Source organism: Myxocyprinus asiaticus, chromosome 20 (assembly GCF_019703515.2).
Source record: "Myxocyprinus asiaticus isolate MX2 ecotype Aquarium Trade chromosome 20, UBuf_Myxa_2, whole genome shotgun sequence".
In the NCBI taxonomy this organism is placed as follows: Eukaryota; Metazoa; Chordata; class Actinopteri; order Cypriniformes; family Catostomidae; genus Myxocyprinus; species Myxocyprinus asiaticus.
In genome coordinates, this window is record NC_059363.1 from 17539898 (window position 1) to 17559402 (window position 19505).

At 37.4% G+C, this 19505-nt stretch overlaps 3 protein-coding genes and 4 non-coding genes across 7 annotated transcripts; all 7 read left to right on the plus strand.

Annotated features, from left to right (window-relative positions):
• Window positions 1–1736: 1736 nt before the first annotated feature.
• Window positions 1737–11211, plus strand: LOC127411286 (CAAX prenyl protease 1 homolog). Its single transcript, XM_051646748.1, has 10 exons — window positions 1737–2103; window positions 2342–2488; window positions 3392–3478; window positions 4968–5084; window positions 5220–5372; window positions 6046–6187; window positions 6381–6559; window positions 8904–9008; window positions 9398–9541; window positions 9746–11211. The coding sequence occupies exons 1-10, from the start codon at window positions 1996–1998 to the stop codon at window positions 9968–9970; spliced, it is 1407 nt and encodes a 468-aa protein (XP_051502708.1). The 5' UTR covers window positions 1737–1995; the 3' UTR covers window positions 9971–11211.
• A 1333-nt stretch (window positions 11212–12544) lies between these two features.
• On the plus strand, window positions 12545–13990 carry LOC127411287 (ATPase inhibitor B, mitochondrial-like). Its single transcript, XM_051646750.1, has 3 exons — window positions 12545–12702; window positions 13353–13465; window positions 13621–13990. The coding sequence occupies exons 1-3, from the start codon at window positions 12634–12636 to the stop codon at window positions 13760–13762; spliced, it is 324 nt and encodes a 107-aa protein (XP_051502710.1). The 5' UTR covers window positions 12545–12633; the 3' UTR covers window positions 13763–13990.
• Window positions 13991–14641: 651 nt separating this feature from the next.
• LOC127411416 (60S ribosomal protein L13a) lies at window positions 14642–19305 on the plus strand. Its single transcript, XM_051646961.1, has 7 exons — window positions 14642–14723; window positions 15432–15504; window positions 17895–17960; window positions 18052–18153; window positions 18366–18451; window positions 18632–18691; window positions 19055–19305. Exons 1-7 carry the CDS (start codon window positions 14703–14705, stop codon window positions 19262–19264), a joined length of 618 nt encoding a protein of 205 aa, XP_051502921.1. The 5' UTR covers window positions 14642–14702; the 3' UTR covers window positions 19265–19305.
• On the plus strand, window positions 15265–15352 carry LOC127411605 (small nucleolar RNA Z195/SNORD33/SNORD32 family). Its single transcript, XR_007892317.1, has one exon. It is a non-coding gene; the product is annotated as a small nucleolar RNA Z195/SNORD33/SNORD32 family (small nucleolar RNA).
• On the plus strand, window positions 18208–18282 carry LOC127411608 (small nucleolar RNA SNORD50). The gene has a single exon (XR_007892320.1). It is a non-coding gene; the product is annotated as a small nucleolar RNA SNORD50 (small nucleolar RNA).
• On the plus strand, window positions 18493–18567 carry LOC127411607 (small nucleolar RNA SNORD34). The gene has a single exon (XR_007892319.1). It is a non-coding gene; the product is annotated as a small nucleolar RNA SNORD34 (small nucleolar RNA).
• On the plus strand, window positions 18819–18898 carry LOC127411606 (small nucleolar RNA Z195/SNORD33/SNORD32 family). The gene has a single exon (XR_007892318.1). It is a non-coding gene; the product is annotated as a small nucleolar RNA Z195/SNORD33/SNORD32 family (small nucleolar RNA).
• Window positions 19306–19505: the final 200 nt, after the last annotated feature.

Genomic DNA, 19505 nt, shown 5'->3' on the forward strand with positions numbered 1-19505 from the left:
AGACCAAATGTAACTCCTCTTCACTGTACATCTTGCAATTGCAGTCTACAGGAATGACCATCGTTTCAAGCTCAATTACACTTACTGATACAGTTTGCAGAGTGCTAGATGGCACTGGGAAATATAATCAACCTTGAAATCATGATTGCCAAGGAGACTGCTGAAGTCAAGATTTAGAGTAAAAAAGGACTTAAATATTGATCTGTTTCTCACCCACACCTATCATAGAGATGGATTTAACCACTGGAGTTAAAGCATTCATTTTATGCTGCCTTGTGTTTTTTGGAGCTTCAAAGTTTTGCCCCCTATTGACATGACAGAGAGCTGAAATCTTCTAAAAATCTGTGCTCAGCAGAAGAAAGTCATTCACATCTGGGATATCATGAGGGTGAGTAAATGATGAGAGAATTTTCATTTTTGAGTGGACTATTCCTTTAATTGTTTACTCCCCAAAGATTAGTTTAGTAATGATTTATAATCATTTAAGGAAATTCAAGCTTAAATGCCCTTTGTCACTTTACCCATATTCACGCTATATTATAAAATTTGCAACATTTATAATCCACATTAAACATGAAAATACCACTAGATAGAGGTAACACAAGACTGCAGTGAGACATTTAATGATGTTAAACTTTATAAATTACAGCAGTAAACACTCAGCTTTGACAGCCATAAAAAATACTAAAACTAAAATAAAACTAAACTAAAACTAACAGAAACTAAACTAAATTGTAATGACAAATTGAATATAAAATAGAAATAAAAACTAAATGAAAATCCAAAACTACAATAACACTGATGCAATCAAAGTAATTAAGTGAGTTCTTATTTGAGGATGTGTGGATCTGGTTTCTGCAGTTTGAATTCTGAAATTATGATAATTCTTACTTCTGGTTATCTCTCCAAAACAAATGCAGCCTGGGAATGAATGTAATACATAGTTAGGGTAGCACTGGTGTATGCTGTTACTTTCATGTACGCTGTCTTTTTTTATTTTTTTTATTTTGTATTTTTTAATAATATTTACAGCAGAATAATTTAAAAGTATGAACCAAAACTCCACTGCATTAAGCTTCTGTTATAGTAGTTTTTTTTACATGTTACCAACCTCCTCAGCAGTCTGATACTCGTCCATTGTGCGAGTTTTCACAAAGGTTTATTTTGTAGTTTCTATGGAAACAGACAAAGATCATTCCCCGAATAATCACGGCCATAGACTGACATCTCCTTAAAGACGGTTGATTTGATGCCGATGACATAAAATTATGCTATTGATTATTATTTCACAGTGTATTCATTGTATTTATTTATTTATTTGTAAAGTCACATAAATACAGTTAATGATACTCAAAAAGATTGCAATTTTTATTTTCTTTATGTGTATGTTTGTTTGTTTGTTCGTTGTAAGGGACAGTTATGATCTTTGTGTCTGAAATACTTTGTCAAGAGTTTATGAGTTTTTGTCAAGTCCTAAAAATTTCAGCGGCTTTGACAGTTTACTAATTTTACAGAAAGTGGAACTGTTTATCTAAATATCAAGGCGCTTTATCAGTTATATTAATAACAACAACTTTTCCATTTATGTTTGCAAGAATCGTCTGCGTCTGTTGATGAACTGTTTCGGTCTCCGTATAAATAAACCCTATATCACTGTACACTTCTTCCCCACTTAGAATCTGTACAAGTTTATCATGCGTCTAGGAACCTTTGTTCTTGTGCTGTTGTGTCAGGTGGAACACAGTTACTGGTTACACGCTGCTTCACATGAATAAGAAAGGGAAGTGATAGAGCATGAGTTATCATTATAAGTGCACCCCTGCTTATTGTTTTTCAATTTGTAGATATTTTGATAACACGTTCTCGTAAGGGTTAAGTTTTGTATTGGTTCGGAATAATAACGAAGACTGTGTTTGTCTTGAATTGCGAGGTGACTGCTGCCGGATTGCTCCAGGCTAATTAACGGTATCAACAAATAACTGTCAGGCCGTAATCATGCTGCTGGAAGTTCTTGCATTACCGGTTGAAGACAAAATCTTTTACGCTGTCTTGGTCTTCTCATGGACGGTGTATGCTTGGGAGGCCTACCTCGCCTATAGACAGGTGAAATCAGATGCTTATTGTTTCATGGTTGTGAATGTGTTTACATTTGTGCAGCTCACCTCTTCATGCATTTAGGATTTTTTATGGTATGTACTGATTTGCATTTTTCTTTTACTGTTTAAAACTCAATTATTCTCATGTAAAGCGTTGAGCATATGCAAAACATTGCCAATAGGGATGTACAGAACAGAAATTCCAGTGAATGTGTGTAAACTCAATCCCTTTTTACCCATCACAGAGGAAGATCTACAGAACTACAATGCATGTGCCTACTGAGCTGGGCAAGATCATGGATTCAGAGACCTTTGAAAAGTCTCGCCTTTATCAGCTGGACAAGAGCAACTTTGGATACTGGTCTGGGCTCTACTCTGAGACAGAGGGCACGGTAAGCTTGAAACATCCTGCAAAGAAATGTATCATATTCAGAGATCTTGAAATGACTGTATAAGCAGTGGTGGAGTGAATGTGTTTTTCCATAACCAACACTTTTTTTATGGTAATAATTATTATTTTATTAAGTATAATTCAGAGTCGTTCCTAGGATAGGAATTATTATTATAGGAAATATATTAAATGGAATACATAGACTATAAATTAATGCCAACTAAAGCCTTCATCAGCCAAATAAAACGGACACTTCATCTGTGTGCACTTCAGTAGTCAATTCGGGATGGACTTCAAAGACACTTAATCATTAATCTTACAGTTCATACAAAATCGTTTAGTTTTAAACATTGCCCACCAAAACAAGACTTGTACTACACATAAATAACTAATATTGGCATTGTATTCATGCTATAGTGCCAGAGGGGAACTGGCTCCCCCAGCTGAGCCTGGTTTCTCACAAGGTTATTTTTCCCCATAAACTCCATCTTATGAAGTTTTGTGTTCCTTGCCAGCCACTGTCACCTTTGGCTTGCTCACTGGGGGCTTAAAGACAATAATTTTTAAGGCATGGTTTTCAATCACGTTATTCATTTAAACTGTACAATGAGGACTTTAAGACATCACAACATAATTTTGTTACTGCATACTTTTCTGTAAAGCTGCTTTGAAACGATGCATGTTGTGAAAAGTGCTATACAAATAAATATGACTTGACTTAAAGTTATGCTTTCTTCTGTGTTTTATATTCAGACATTCACATCTGCAGCTTTCAAAATGAAATAATTAATGTTTCCCCTTAGAGGATAAACATATGAAACTTGTTTTTGCACCTTGTGGTTTCATTCTAATGAGATTTAGACTATAAATACTATCTTCCTTTTCTTTTTATTTTGTTTTGTAGCTGATTCTGCTCCTGGGAGGAATCCCCTTCCTCTGGAAAGTGTCAGGGAATCTCACTGCTCATTTTGGACTTGGTCCAGAGTATGAGGTGGGTGTAATATCTGCAACTCTTTTCAGAACCTTAAAGGGATAGTTCACCCAAAAATGAAAATTCTCTCATCATTTATTCACCCTCATGCCATCTAAGATGTGTAAGACTTTCTTTCTTTTGCTGAACACGAACAAAGATTTTTAGAAGAATATCTCAGCCCTGTAGGTCCATACAATGCAAGTGAACGTAGGCCAGAACTTTGAAGCTCTAAAAAGCACATTAAGGCAGCATAAACCAAATTCATCAGACTCAAGTGGCTAAATCAATGTCTTCTAAAGTGATCCATCTGGTTTTGGGTGAGAACAGACCAAAATATAACTCCTTTTTCACTGTTCATCTAGACAGCAGTATTTGCCCATTATACATAGGGGCCACAGTTTGTTCCTGACAGGCAGCAGATGCCTTAACTCTGCCCCCACCCTAATCCTAGCCACATAGAGCCTGTAAGGCAGAGTAACCTACCAGGAACAACAGATGGCACCTTTCTGCCCATCGCGGCAATATTCTTGCCGATCATGACTTTAAGGTCGATTACACTTCCTATAGCACCAACTAGCACTCTGAGCATGCATCAAGCAGTAGGAAGTGTAATCGAGCTTGAAATCATGATTGTGCCTAGAGACTGCAATGGCAAGATGTACAGTCAGGAGTAATGTTTTGGTCTGTTCTCACCTTAAACTAACTGGATCACTTCAGAAGACATTGATTAAACCACTGGAGTCTTTTTGGACCTTATGTGTTCTGTCCACCATTCACTTGCATTGTATGGACCTACAGAGCTGAGATATTCTTCTACAAATCTTTGTTTGTGTTCTGCTGAAGAAAGAAAGTCATACACCTCTGGTGAGAGAATGATGGGAGAATGTTCATTTTTAGGTGAACTATCCCTTTAAGATGGCTAAAGACACTTGACATTTTTTGTATAATCAGTTTAACCCAAGATGGCCCAGTAAATCATCATTAGAAACATCCTGGAGCATCCATGTAATACTTATTTACTTATAGCTGTCAAATATGTCCATATGCTGCTATTACTCATGTAAGTATGGTGAAATTCAGCTGAGTTGGACAAAGGCCGTGTTTGGAAAGGAATACTAGCTTTCTGCTTACTGTACATATTGCAGTAAACACTGTATATTGCCTGCTATTTTATAAATGGCAGGTGTCATGCTACATTATCTCATGACCTTATCACTTCGCATGTTAGTTATCTTGGAGATAACCTTTCCGTTTTTATTTCAGTTTTGTTTACAAATATTTTAAACTTTTGGCAGTCCTATCAAAAAAGTCTGTAATTACTTTAATTCGTCAAATGGAAATTTGTTACTTTTTATGCATATGGAAAATTTGCAAACTGTGTACAATGTACAGTACATTCTAGATACTGCAGAAATAAACATAAGAGTATAATGTTAGTATGCTATTCTGAACATGGCCTAAGAAAAGCTTCATCTATTGATATTTACAATGTTCTTATTTCCTTCAGATCTCCCAGTCTTTGGGGTTCCTGATGTTGGCTACTCTTTTTAGTGCCTTCACTGGTCTTCCCTGGAGCCTCTACAGCACTTTTGTTATTGAGGAAAAGCATGGATTCAACCAGCAGGTAGGGATAACGCTCTTTCTCTGTACAGTGTTTTATTTAATGTACTGAATTTCGTGTGATGTTCAATTTAGCGCACTTGTTATTATGACTCTCTCCTGCTGTGTCTTTTTCTCTCATTCTGTGTCTTCCCTCTAGACACTGGGTTTTTTTCTGAAAGATGCTGTAAAGAAGTTTGCTGTGACGCAGTGTATTTTGCTCCCAGTAACATCATTGCTACTCTACATCATCAAGATCGGAGGGGATTACTTCTTCATCTACGCCTGGCTCTTCACTCTTGCCGTCTCTCTGGTTAGTTACCATTATTTTTTGTGGTCTGTGAAAAAAAGAAAACGTTTCTGTTTTGTCACTCTTCATAAGTCATTGAGTGAATTTTCCTAAGTGCTGATGCTTATGTCTATGGCCATTTCACATCACCTCTCTTGGATATATTATACTTATTAGGAATATTCCAGGTTCAAGACAAGTTAAGCTCAATCGACAGCATTTGTGTCATAATGTTGATTACCGCAAAAATTACATTTGACTTGTCCCTCCTTTTCTTAAAAAAAAAAAAAAGAAAAAAAGAAGCCAAATTCTGGGTTAAAGTGAGGCACGTACAATGGAAGTGAATGGGGGGCAATCCTTAAACGTTAAAATACTCACTTTTTCAAAAGTATAGCCACAAGATGTAAACAATATGCGTGTAAACATTATTTTAATGTGATAGTCACCTACTAACATTTTCTGTGTTGTTATGCCTTTAAACTTTCCAAAAATTGGCCTGATTCACTTCTATCGTAAATGCCTCACTGTAACCTCAATTTTTGCTTCTTTTAAAGAAAAGGAGAGACGAGTTAAAATAATTTGTGTTAATCAACATTATACCGTAAATGCTGTCGAGTGAGCTTAACTTGTGTTGAACACAGAATATTCCTTTAAGCTAAAATCTTGTGACATGAGCTTGATTTCCCTCATTCCCCAGATTCTGGTGACTATCTATGCAGACTATATCGCTCCTCTGTTCGATAAGTTCACTCCGCTGCCGGAGGGAGAGCTGAAGAGCGAGATTGAGAGCATGGCGAAGTCCATCCACTTCCCCCTCACCAAAGTCTATGTAGTAGAAGGTACAGCAAACAAATAATCTGATTCACTACAATAATATAGAAGATTTTAGAGGTTTGTTAGCCATATGCAACAATTACAGTAGCAGTATCAGTCATTTTATATCACTTGAGCCACAATATATCAGTCTTGGATTGCTTTTTGCCCTCTTTCTCCTTTCTCCAATGTTTCTGCCCTCTATTTTCTTGTTTCCAGGCTCAAAGAGATCTTCCCACAGCAATGCCTACTTCTACGGTTTCTTCAAAAACAAGCGTATTGTACTATTCGACACACTTTTGGAGGATTTCTCTCCTTTAAACAAAACCGAGGGGGCAGAGTCAGGGACCAGAGAGGAGAATGAGGCGACAGAGAATGAGAACAAGTCCAAACCAAAGGCGAGAAAAATCAGTACACTTCTTAAATGAAAACAGATAAAATGTTATCTTGCACTGTTATGGGTGAGAACAAAATCAGTGCTATTAAATTATTACAAAAGTTAGTGGGTCATTTCCATGTGCATCTATGTACACTGCTATTTGTGGTCCTTTGGTCTAAGTTAGACTGATACATTATATCGGTTTTACAGATTAATGTGTGCAGTTAGTCACTTTTTAGAACTATCGGTTATCTGCAAAACACTATACTGATAGTTGCAGATAGTTTTTTTTATTATTATTATTTATTCCTCATTTTTTTTATCCTTCATCAATAAACCTCATGTGGTGAAATATATATACCGTTGAAGTCCGAAGTTTACATACACCTTAGCCAAATACATTTAAATTCAGTTTTTCACAATTCCTGACATTTAATCGTAGAAAACATTCCCTGTCTTAGGTCAGTTAGGATCACTACTTTATTTTAAGAATGTGAAATGTCAGAATAATAGTAGAGAGAATTATTTATTTCAGCTTTTATTTCTTTCATCACATTCCCAGTGGGTCAGAAGTTTACATACACGTTGTTAGTATTTGGTAGCATTGCCTTTAAATTGCTTAACTTGGGTCAAACGTTTTGGGTAGCCTTTCACAAGCTTCTCACAATAAGTTGCTGGAATTTTAGCCCATTCCACCAGACAGAACTGGTGTAACTGAGTCAGGTTTGTAGGCCTCCTTGCTCGTACATGCTTTTTCAGTTCTGCCCACTAATTTTATATCTGATTGAGGTCAGGGCTTTGTGATGGCCACTCCAATACCTTGACTTTGTTGTCCTTAAGCCATTTTGCCACAACTTTGGAGGTATGCTTGGGGACCACTCTGCCATTTGCGACCGAGCTTTAACTTCCTGGCTGATATCTTGAGATGTTGCTTCAATATATCCACATAATTTTCCTTCCTCATGATGCCATCTATTTTGTGAAGTGCACCAGTCCTTCCTGCAGCAAAGCAGCCCCACAACATGATGCTGCCACCACCATGCTTCACAGTTGGGATGGTGTTCTTCGGCTTGCAAGCCTCATCCTTTTTCCTCCAAACATAACAATGGTCATTATGGCCAAACAGTTACATTTTTGTTTCATCAGACCAGAGGTAATTTCTCCAAAAAGTAAGATCTTTGTCCCCATGTGCAATTGCAAACTGTAATCTGGCTTTATGTTGGTTTTGGAGCAGTGGCTTCTTCCTTGCTGAGCAGCCTTTCAGGTTATGTTGATAATAGGACTCGTTTTTCTGTGGATATAGATACTTGTCTACCTGTTGCTGTTGTTCTGGGATTGATTTGCACTTTTCGCACCAAACTACGTTCATCTCTAGGAAATAGAATGCATCTCCTTCCTGAGCAGTTTGATGGCTGCGTGGTCCCATGGTGTTTATACTTGCTTACTATTGTTTGTACAGATGAACGTGGTACCTTCAGGCATTTGGAAATTGCTCCCAAGTATGAACCAGTCTTTTTTTTTTCTGAGATCTTGGCTGATTTCTTTTGATTTTCCCATGATGTCAAGCAAAGAGGCACTGAGTTTGAAGGTAGGCCTTAAAATACATCCACATGTACACATCCAGTTGACTCCAATTAGCTAATCCGAAGCTAATTGCCTAAAGGCTTGACATCATTTTCTGGAATTTTCCAAGTTGCTTAAAGGCACAGTTAACTTAGTGTATGTAAACTACTGATCCACTGGAATTGTGATATAGTCCATTAAAAGTTCAACAATCTGTCTGTAAACAATTGTTGGAAAAATTACTCGTGTCATGCACAAAGTAGATGTCCTAAACAACTTGCCAAAACTATAGTTTGCTAATATGAAATCTGTGGAGTGTATGAAAACTGACTTCAACTGTATAAAAACGATATACTGTATACAAAACTATATATACAAAAAAACTGTTTATCTAGTAAATATAAAGGCTATAAAAAACTTCTTACATATACTGGAGAGCATTGTAATGCAGCCAAGTTTCTTTTATTTCAAAATAAGAGTTCTGGGTGTATTTTGGGCTTGTTTATAGTTAAAAGTTCTGAATTATACACCAAATCGTATTTTTTTCTGGTTATTATTGAGATTTTGTTTGCACAATAAACTGCTTTTGGAATTTTATTCATTTTGGAGCCTTAATGTTTGTGCCCTTCATTGTATGGAAAGACTAAGTATTTAAGTATTTAAAAAAAAAAAAAATTATTGGTCGATTAATCTGTTATCTGCCTTTTCCCCGACCTTAGTTATCGGCATCTGCAAAATCCACTATCGGTCGACCTCTAGTCTAAGTGTTTCAAATTGTTTCTGTTTATTTCTTTATCCAGAACAAGAAGCAGGGCTGCAGTAACCCTGAGGTCCTGGCAGTTCTTGGACATGAATTGGGGCACTGGAAACTGGGCCATACAGTCAAGAACATTGTAATCAGCCAGGTGAGTCACTGTTTGTATGGCTGCACTCTCTCTAAAAGAGAGTCTGCATGGTGCTGCCCAGCTCAAAGTCTGGGGTTATTGATTTCTAAAATTATATTTTATAAAATTATATATTTGGCATCGTACTGGTCTCCTAATTTTATTAACTGCCAACTGACTGTAGATTAGCCAGTCTTCATAATGGCACGCCATTCTTGTTAGTGGTATTTCTCCAGGCTAGTTTTTGCTTGGTTCTGCAATGCCATTTTCTCCGGTTGTGCATTTAATGGAAAGTTGTCCTGTTTTTTAATGTATGTCAATTTGTTTGGATGATTTTTGCCATTTTATGAGCATGTGAATAGAAATTTGTGTGCATATTAAAGTATTCACTAGCTGTTTCTTCTCTACAGTTGAACTCCTTCCTGTGCTTCTTCCTTTTTGCCGTCCTGATTGGTCGGAAAGAGCTCTTCATGGCATTTGGTTTCCATGACAGCCAACCCACCCTCATCGGACTGATGATCATCTTTCAGTTCATCTTCTCACCTTACAATGAGGTAATACCTCTTGCTTTTCTCCTCTTTCTCTCTCTCTCTCTCTCTCTCCCCCTCACTCTAAAACATTTATTGTCTCCCTTGTTCAATTTTGATAAACTTCAAACATGAAACTTAATAAGAATTACATCATAATTGTCCAAGACATGCTTATTTCCCGCATTATAAGACATAACTCATCTATTTTCACTGTCTTGTCCACCGCAGTTGCTCTCGTTCTGTCTGACAGTGTTGAGCCGGAGGTTTGAGTTTCAGGCAGATGCATTTGCACGGGCTATGGGCAGATCATCTGAGCTCTACTCTGCTCTCATCAAGCTCAATAAGGATAACCTGGGTTTCCCTGTGGCAGATTGGCTCTTCTCTATGTGGCATTACTCTCATCCTCCCTTGCTAGAGCGTCTCAGAGCCCTGACAGGACCCAAGCAGGACTGACGGCTTTGCAAGGGGGAGCTACGTTCACCACTCGCTCCCCCGAGAAAGGGTCTCCGCCGGCCTCTATTGGCCCTCTGAAACCAATGCCTGTTTCTCTCTCTCTTTCCCTTCTGCTTCCATGTCAACCTGCCTGATATTTTCCATTCTCTTCCTAAGTGTTTGGTTTTCTCATTTGTTTGTCATCAGCCTGAGTGGTAATTCAGTGTTTCAGATGGCTTTAGAAACGAATAATGTACAAAATGAGTCTAGGTGTTCAGTTTGCCTTTTGCAATTTTTCTTGACATGATTTTGATTTTTTTAACTGTAAATTTTCCCCTTGGGTACTTTATAGATACATGCATTTAAACTTGTTTTTTTATGTTTTGATCATCAAAGTGTTATCCTCTGTTTGATCCATCTGAACCATGAGAGAGAAAGGAAGTTAAAACATCTCAGAGTGGACCGTAGCTCCACATGACACCCAAAACAATTCTTAGATTTAGTAGTGGGTGCTTCAGATTGCCGGTTGGTGTACTTAAAATAATGTCTGTCATATTAAATGGGAATGAGGATTATCTGCAGTGTAGTCAAGTACATGGTTCAGATGACAGATGTTATGTACAAACCAATGAGACCACTGTTCTGACACTTAAACCACACAGGAAGAGAACTCATTATTTTGATGGCTTACTTTTATGGCTCAGTAAGGCCAGCTAAAATGTTAATTCCAGTATTGGTTCTTTGATAAAATATTTGAAAAAAAAAAATATATATATATATATATATATATATATATATATATATATATATATATATATATATATATGTTTTTTTTTTTTTTTTTTTTTTTTTTTACTTTTGTAACCAAAAAGGGTTGTTTGTGTAAATATGTTAATTTTTGTGAAGTATGAGCAACATTCAAGGGCAGAAGTGACTTTAAAAATTATTTAGTGAGTAGTTAGAAATAATTTTTATTATTTTGTTCATTTTCTCTCTGTGCCTGTGTGCAAGGTGTGTTGGAATGTTGCAGTGAAAGTATGTTGTAGGAACATAATAATGCTGTCATCTTTTTTCATTTTCTCCTAAAATCTGAGCCCTGAATCATAACGATAAAAGTTTTACTGGTGGAAATCTTAGTTTTAGGGAATTTTAGGGCATACACATTTTTTTTTTATATTTGGCATGCAATAAAAATGTTGGTTTCAAGCTTTTAAGATAGTTGACATGTTAATGGATTAAAGAGTTTAAGTGCCCACCTGAAAATTATGCCTAAATGCATCATTGAGAGCATTAGAATCAAATGAATTGAATGGCTGTTGATTCACACTCAAACTACAAGGAATATATCCAGTGACATCTGGGATGATTGACCTGTAAGGAAGTACTTTTGCATTACTATAAATAAAACTGATCACAGCAACTGTGGTACAATTTGGATTTTTATTATGACTAAAAGATGTCGGTCCAGAGAATCAGATTATTTTGTTTGCTTACATGCCAGGGATAACCGATGGAGTGTAGTTATCACCATTAACAGTATACATGTGTAAATGTGAAAACTGCGACAATCATGTTGGTATAGATAACAGAAAGAAATAGTGGAAAAGAAACTATTAATGCTAGAGAGAAAATTAAGGGGCCAAGAGAAGAAATATGGACATCTATTGATACTATAAAAATACATTGATTGCACTTTATTCACTTCCCATTTTTTCCTCTCTTTATATACCTTTCTAAAATCAAAATGATCTAACACCAATAGCCATATACATCTTTGCAGTGAAAGCGATAGAACGACAAGTCATGGGATTGTTGAATTTGCACTATTTTTTGTTTATACTGTGCTGTTCAGTATGACAGCCGTCTTGGACTTGACAATTAGTGGTGTGGATGCAACATAAATGAACATGAATAGACCTTATTCACAGTAGCGCCATCTTTAATTTTTGACAGGAATGATAACGAGGCTGTGAGGGAGAGATTTAAACATGAGTTGTGTTGCGTTATCTATGAGTATCTAGTGCATGCCATTGAAGAGATTGGCACTGTAAGACTGTCCCGCACAGACTCCTTTTCATTCACGTCAGAAATAATATATGGCGCTACTGTGAATGTGGTTAATAACAGGGCAGTTTATATCAAATAGTATTCGGCTGGTCATGTGACTCTATGGCAGCCTTAACGATGGGGTTCTTTCAGAGAATAAAATAGCTTTTATAAAGTTACTGATAGGACTAGATAGATGCGACATTGCGATAATTATAGAATCTTCTCCTCAAGTGAGTGGTCATGATGATTTTTACATATATTTCAAAATTACCATTAATTTCTCTTAAAGCAACAGTTTTATTTTTTTAGAGGAAAAATTACTGCGTGCACCTTTAACAGTCAGCTGTGCGCATGACAGCTCTCACTTGCATAGCCGTTAAACCACGGCTGTACCATTACGAGTGGATTCCTTACACATTATAATAATGAAGTTCACAGGTTTTTTGTAGTGGCATATTAGAAGTAATACAATAATCAAAACTTCTAAATTGCCCTTGGATGACAAATATATACGATAAAGTGATGTTAAACATGGTCTCCCCTATTTCTGTACAACAATGGTACCTTCCTGTCTGAGTCTACATAGACAAGAGGGCGCGCTCATGTCGTTACATGTATGAGAACCTAAAGTCGGAATGGCGAGGTTTCTCAAACTTAATTTAAGGAGCATTTTGGCCAAACAGATCAGGATGTCGTCCGATCAGGTAGAGAATGCATTAAAAAATTATTCCGGCCTTGTGAATTTCTCACAGCAAATAATAAAAAAAAGGATTTGTTGTATATCAGTTTCATTTTAGAGTTAATTCATGAGCATGCGTTGGCAGTTCCTTGCCATAGAGTTTCGTCACTCGTGTTTCCTGAGTAAATACGTTATACGATGTTAACTGACAGCGTTGTTTAAACATGGCATTTAAACGAAGGACTTCTTTTTTCGCAACACGTCACGAAGTTGGAACACTTTCAGGGTGTCCTTGTTATGACCCTTTTGTTTACATTCAGGATAATTCTACACATTGTGTTTGTAACTGCATGACCCACAAGAGCAAACATTTTATATCTGTACATATATACATGTATACGTTTTAATGACATACAGTGACTCATTTTATCAAAAATACTAGTCCATCCTTTTACATGAGCTGTACAATACAGTATTTAAATGACAATGACAAACATGCAGAATGTAAACTGGTTTTCTTATCTCAGCAATGCATCCTCTATGCTACATCATTTATTTGTATATTATGCTTCATTTGGATATGGCTTGTCACAGAATATGTTGCATTTACTCATTACTAGTAATAAAAACTTCTATCTTGTGCAATCTGTGCGTGTGACCCTCCCTCTGATAAAGCTTGGAGAACTGGGTAAAGGTGCTGGGAAGGGTGGAGGCGGTGGAGGTGCGGTGAGAGAGGCAGGAGGAGCTTTTGGTAAGAAGCAGGCCGCTGAGGAGGAGTTGTACTTCAAGTAAGTGTCTTTGCTTGATCCCCTCATGCTTGCATATGTATAATCAAGATCTCCTCACTCCTATGTTTTTGAGTATGGCTGTAAAGCTGCAACAGTTTTGTTCTCACAAACTTGTTTTTGTGTCATGTCATCTTCTCTCTGCATAACTCTCACAGGAGAAAAGAGAAAGAACAATTGGCTGCTCTTAGAAGGCACCATCAGGAAGAGATCGACCACCACAAGAAGGAGATTGAGAGGTTACAACAGGAGATCAGTCGTCATGAGGGCAAAATCAAAAAACTTAAACATGATGACTAAGGCTGTTTGACAGATCTGGACACTTATTTCATAGACTAATAAGTTTCCTCACACAGATTTTCAAACTTTTGACTTGAAATAAGCAGTGAAATCGCATAAAAAATCTGTGATCTCTGCGCTTACTGATATAATCATATCTGCCTTATAATATCTGATTGACATAATATCATCTGTGTTAATACAGTGAAGTTTCTTCCCTTGTCAATAAACTTGAATTTGTGTCTCAAACATGGAAGTGTGTCTTTGTTATCAATACATAAATACCATTTACTGACCAAAAGACAAAAATTCCTTCTGAGTGTTGACATTATTATTTAAATTGAAAAGGCTTTAAGATGCTATCATAAATTAGGAGCAAATGGTGCCAGATGAAAAAAAATCTGTCCCTGGAACTAGCTTTTGCTAATTAACAATAGTAGCATAGAGTTTAGAATGGCTTACTGAAATACAACAGAGAGGATGAACTATAGTATGAGTAGTATGATTGTATGCCAGAAAAAGGCAGAAGTGTGCATCCATACAGTGATGCCATGCTCCCTCCAAAGTGCCCACTTCAAGGACTCTGCCCTTCTGAGTAGGTAGCACATAGGGATGACCACTTTCGATTGGAATTCTCCCTTTTTTATATAATATTTTTTGTCTACTTTATCTGACACAACCATTTCACACCCATTAAGAAGCACTCTATTAATAGGCCGATGAGCTGAATCAGGTGTGTTACATTAGAAACACATCCAAAACGTGCTCTAATGTTAAAGCCCCTGCAGCTCGTTTGTGCGCCAGCTGATGGCGGTGAAAATAACCTGTTACATGACAAACATTCTTTGGAGAACGTATGAAACAACGATTCTCTGACGTCACTTCCGATGATGCGTAAAGCCCCGCCCAGGCCCCTGTCTTTTACGTCGGGCGGCCCCGTGTGTCTTTCTTTTCCCACATCATGGCGGACCGGTTCAATAAGGTGCGTTTGTGTGGCACGTTTTACAGTCGAATAATTCACTTTTCCTCGGTATGGGGATGTTGGGTTCGAAGGGTAAAGCATTGGAAATTTCATCCGACTTAATTTATGTAGTTTTAGAGTACGTAAGAAAAGATGAAAATAGTATTTTTAGGAGAATGATGCGAGTCGGATCACCCATGCCGTCTTGCTGGAAGCCAGAGGCCCACTCATAACCATTACACTCGTGTTGCCGTGAAAACTGATCAGAAATTATCAAGCGTTGCTTACCGTGTTCAATTGCTTTTAAAATGGTCTTAAAACAAGGTCATGCAAGAATGTGATTGAATTGCGGGGTAGTTTTGTGGTGTATAGGACATTAATAAGGATTAATGGAACTACATCTTACCGTAGTAAGTGCATCTGAACGGAGTCATCGGATGATTGCCAGGCCCATTGCAGGTATTACATGTGGCAAACCACGTCAAAATCCTAAAATGTGCATGGAGTGTAACGACGGTGTAGTAGCTACCTATTCAATACATGGGTAACGTCAGATGTGCTTCTTGTCGGTGATGAGCTCGCAACCACAGTTCAGTATTCGAGTTTCACGACCATGAGAATACTTTACGTGCACTACCATCTGAGACAAAAAGCAGCAGTCTTACAGACACTGAAAGTGCGACATATACCCTGTACTTATCAAAGAAACCTGTTTATATCTCTCCAAAGGTTCTGATCCTTGATGGCAGAGGCCATCTACTCGGTCGTCTTGCCGCTATTGTGGCCAAGCAAGTTCTGCTGGGTAAGTTTAAAGGGGTTAGTTAACCCATAAATGAACATTCTCTCATTTACTCGCCTCATGAATGACTTTCTTCTGCTGAACACAAATGAAGAATATCTTAGTCTGTAGACAGGGCGGACTGGGACTAAAAAGTGGCCGTGGACTCTGGACCAGAGCGGCACACCACACCATATCACACTGGCTCATTGATTTCAAATTTTTGTTTTGTGACTGCTAGTCATGACAATGGAACCCGCAGTGCAAAAATGGTCATCTTTAAAACCACTGTTAATGTGACGAGTGGAATTTTTTTAGAGAAGGCGCTAAAATAAGCGCTTTATAGCTCAGACAAATAACTTGTCTGGAAACTTTTTCCCCAACGTACAGATATTAGGTTAAAATGTACATGAAAATACAAGGGAAAGTGCATTTTAGGTGCTGTGACAAGTCTGCATAAAGATCTTAATCACCTTTCAACTTTTGTCTTAATATGATTAAGAGTAATATATTATACAAGTAAAATAATATGTATATATAGCTGTACAAGATAATAAAATGTTCTTAAATGGAAAAGTCACACAGCAGGGCACTGATGACAATGCTTTATTGCATTTCAATTACCCACATAACTGTACATTGTTTTTTTGTTTTTTAAATAAAAATGAAAACAAAATTGGCCAGAATATGTACATATATAAATATATGTAAAAAATATAACTCTTAAAGTGTAGATCTTTGCAGATTAATTGCTCATTTTCCCTTTATGTGAGTTTGTTGCATCTTTATATCTGCAGTGTTTTACCCCAAATTATTCTTGAGAAAAAGTGAAAAGCCCTATGTTTTGACAAGTGCTGTTTCTGATATCCTTTAAACAAAGCCTCATATAGCCATAAAGTAATATTTTTCATGACTTATTTTATGCATTTTTATCAGGCATGAGCATTATTCTTCAGGCCGCACTTCAGCTCCCACTAATGCTTTGTGGTATGAATAAATTATGCAAATGACTATGTACTGCTCATAGCTTTACTCTTTGCAGATTTTGACACTGCTGTTATTGTATTTGTTGTAAATTGCAGTTATTTGTCATTTTGTGATTATTCAGAGCTCCTCATACTTAATGTTGATTTTGGTTGTCACCATTATTGTGATTTGTATGTCAAATATTGAGGTCCACTGGAGTTACTGTAAGCGATTTTAAAAATAAAAGCCGTGATAACATTAAAAATAAAAGCCATTGTATTGGCTTTCTCTTACAGAGTTTATTAAATATTTGCCCTGTAAGGGTGCTGTGTTGGCATGTTGGAGCCCAGGACGGCCGCCTTTATTGCCTGTAGTAGTGGTTCTCAACCAGGGGGCCGGGACCCACTAGGGGGGCCTCAATATGACTTAATGAATTTAAAATAAGAAGAAATATTAAAATCCAACTTAATTAAAATGCTAAAAATTCTTTAAGATGTATGCTCACAAATTGTAAATGGACTCTTTCTGAAACTTCTAGAATAAATTTATCCATGATTAATTATTTGGGTCAGACACGTCTAGTTTTGGGTGAGGGGGGCCTTGAAATATTGTGTTGGACAGTGGGGGGCCTTGGAGTCAAATAGGTTGAGAACCACTGGTCTGTAGGACAGGATGGTACTTGCACAGCAGTGGGCCAGCCCAAATTACCCAGCGGCCCACCTGGAAACCACCTGGTGCTCCCGAGGGCCAGTCCACCCCTCTCTGTAGATACCATACAAGTGAATGTTGACCAGAACTTTGAAGCTCCAAAAAGCACACAAAGGCAGCATAAATGTAATCCAGACAACATCAGTGTCCTCAGAAGTGATGTGTTCATGTGAGAAATTCGTTTTTAAGTCCCTTTTTTTTTTAACCATAAATTATCCTCCCTTCCCAGTAGGTGAAGAATGCAAATCGCAAAAAAACAAACAAAGTGAGAGTGGAGATTTATTGTAAAAAACGACTTTAATATTGATCTGTTTCTCATCCACACCTATCATGTGAAGACAATGGATTTAACAACTGGAGACTTATGGATTACTTATGCTGCCTTAGTGCTTTTTGGAGCTTCAAAGTTTTGGTCCCCATTAACTTGCATTGAAAGGACCTACGGAGCTGAAATATTATTCTTAATCTTTGTTTTGTGCAGAAGAAAGTCATATGCATCTGGGGTGGAATGAGGTTGTGTAAATGAGAGAATTGATTTTTTTTTTTGGTGAACTATCCCTTTAAGAGAAAAGTATGTTACTTTTGTTTGGAAGTGACTTGTGACTGTTGTCAATGAGGTCCTTCACATACATTGAGTTAACAACCGTGAATAAATACCATCTGAGACAGTCTTTCATGTCGTAGACCTTTTTACTAGGAGAGTTCATGATCTCACTATTAATACATTTGCTCCCTTACAGGTCACAAAATTGTGGTAGTGAGATGTGAGGGCATCAACATCTCTGGAAACTTCTACCGCAACAAACGTAAGTTTGTTGAACAAATTTGTCTTTTGTAAATGCATTACTATTGGCTTTGCGAGTTAATGTGAATGTTGAAGTTTTATTTCTTGTGCAGTGAAGTACTTGGCTTTCCTCCGTAAAAGGATGAACACCAACCCTTCCCGTGGACCATATCACTTCAGAGCCCCCAGCCGCATCTTCTGGAGGACAGTAAGAGGTGATTTATCTATTCATATGTCTGTTGCAGACACTTTGCAGTGGTTATGCTTTCAAACAATGATGAACACATTATCCCGAATCTGAAACTGTTTTGATGATACCAAACTACGGATCTGACTGCTGAGTTTGAACGTCACTGTGAAGTCTTCTGATCGGTTACATGCTGTCATGGAGTTGTAGATCATGGATTATGGTCTCCCTATTAAACAGGTATGCTTCCACACAAGACCAAGAGGGGTCAGGCTGCTCTGGAGAGGCTGAAGGTGTTTGATGGCATCCCCCCTCCTTATGACAAGGTAGAGCATTCTCACAAGCTTTCTTTGATTTTACAGATAAGGGCTGTCAATGATGCCATCTTAACTTACCTACATTGTTTGAATGTGCATGAGAACACACATTATCTGAGACATCTCGGTTCTGGAGTTAAATCTAGCAATGGTTTTGCATGGTTTCTTACCTCTTGCCCTGTTCCACAGAGGAAGCGCATGGTCGTCCCAGCTGCTCTCAAGATTGTGCGTCTGAAGCCCACACGCAAGGTGAAAGGCTTTTGGAAACACCACTTGTACAATATACAACACATTTAACACCCATCTGTATAATGTTATAACTAGACAGACTCGAGGTGTTATACCTATATTTGGAATTTACATGAAATATTTGCTTTTTGTCAGTGATGTTTTTCCACAGCAAGTATGAGTTTAACGACCATGAGTCCACTTTCATGCACTACCAGCTGAGACAAAAAGCAGCAGCAGCTCTTAACAAATTCCCTCCATCACCCCGTCTATAAGATTCAGTACATTGAAAAAGAAATGGACCATAGCTCTTAATATTAGTATTTGAGACTGTACTGTCTTCTGCCCCATTATAACTTTTATACTGATCTTCTTGCCCTGTAGTTTGCCCTGCTTGGACGTTTGGCCCATGAGGTTGGCTGGAAGTACCAGGCCATCACCGCCACCCTAGAAGAGAAGAGGAAGGAAAAAGCTAAGATGCGCTATAAAAAGAAGAAGGTTCAGATCAAACTGTCCAAACAGGCAGAAAAGAATGTTGAAAGCAAGATTGCAAAATATACCGAGGTTCTTAAACAGTATGGTGTTCTTGTTTGAGCTGTTCTTGCAGCCAGTCAAATAAATGTTTATAGAAACTCGTCTTGACTCTTTGGTTTTTCTTTAACACATGTTTGACTCTCTTTTAAATGCATATTTGAAGTGGCTTTTAAGCATATTGCCATCTGATATTGTAAACCGTAAGTTTGTATTTAAAGAATTAAGTGTCCACTACAGTATTAAAGTATTTTAAGTACTTGATATGTAATTTTACATTTGGCATTACTTAGTTTTCATGTTA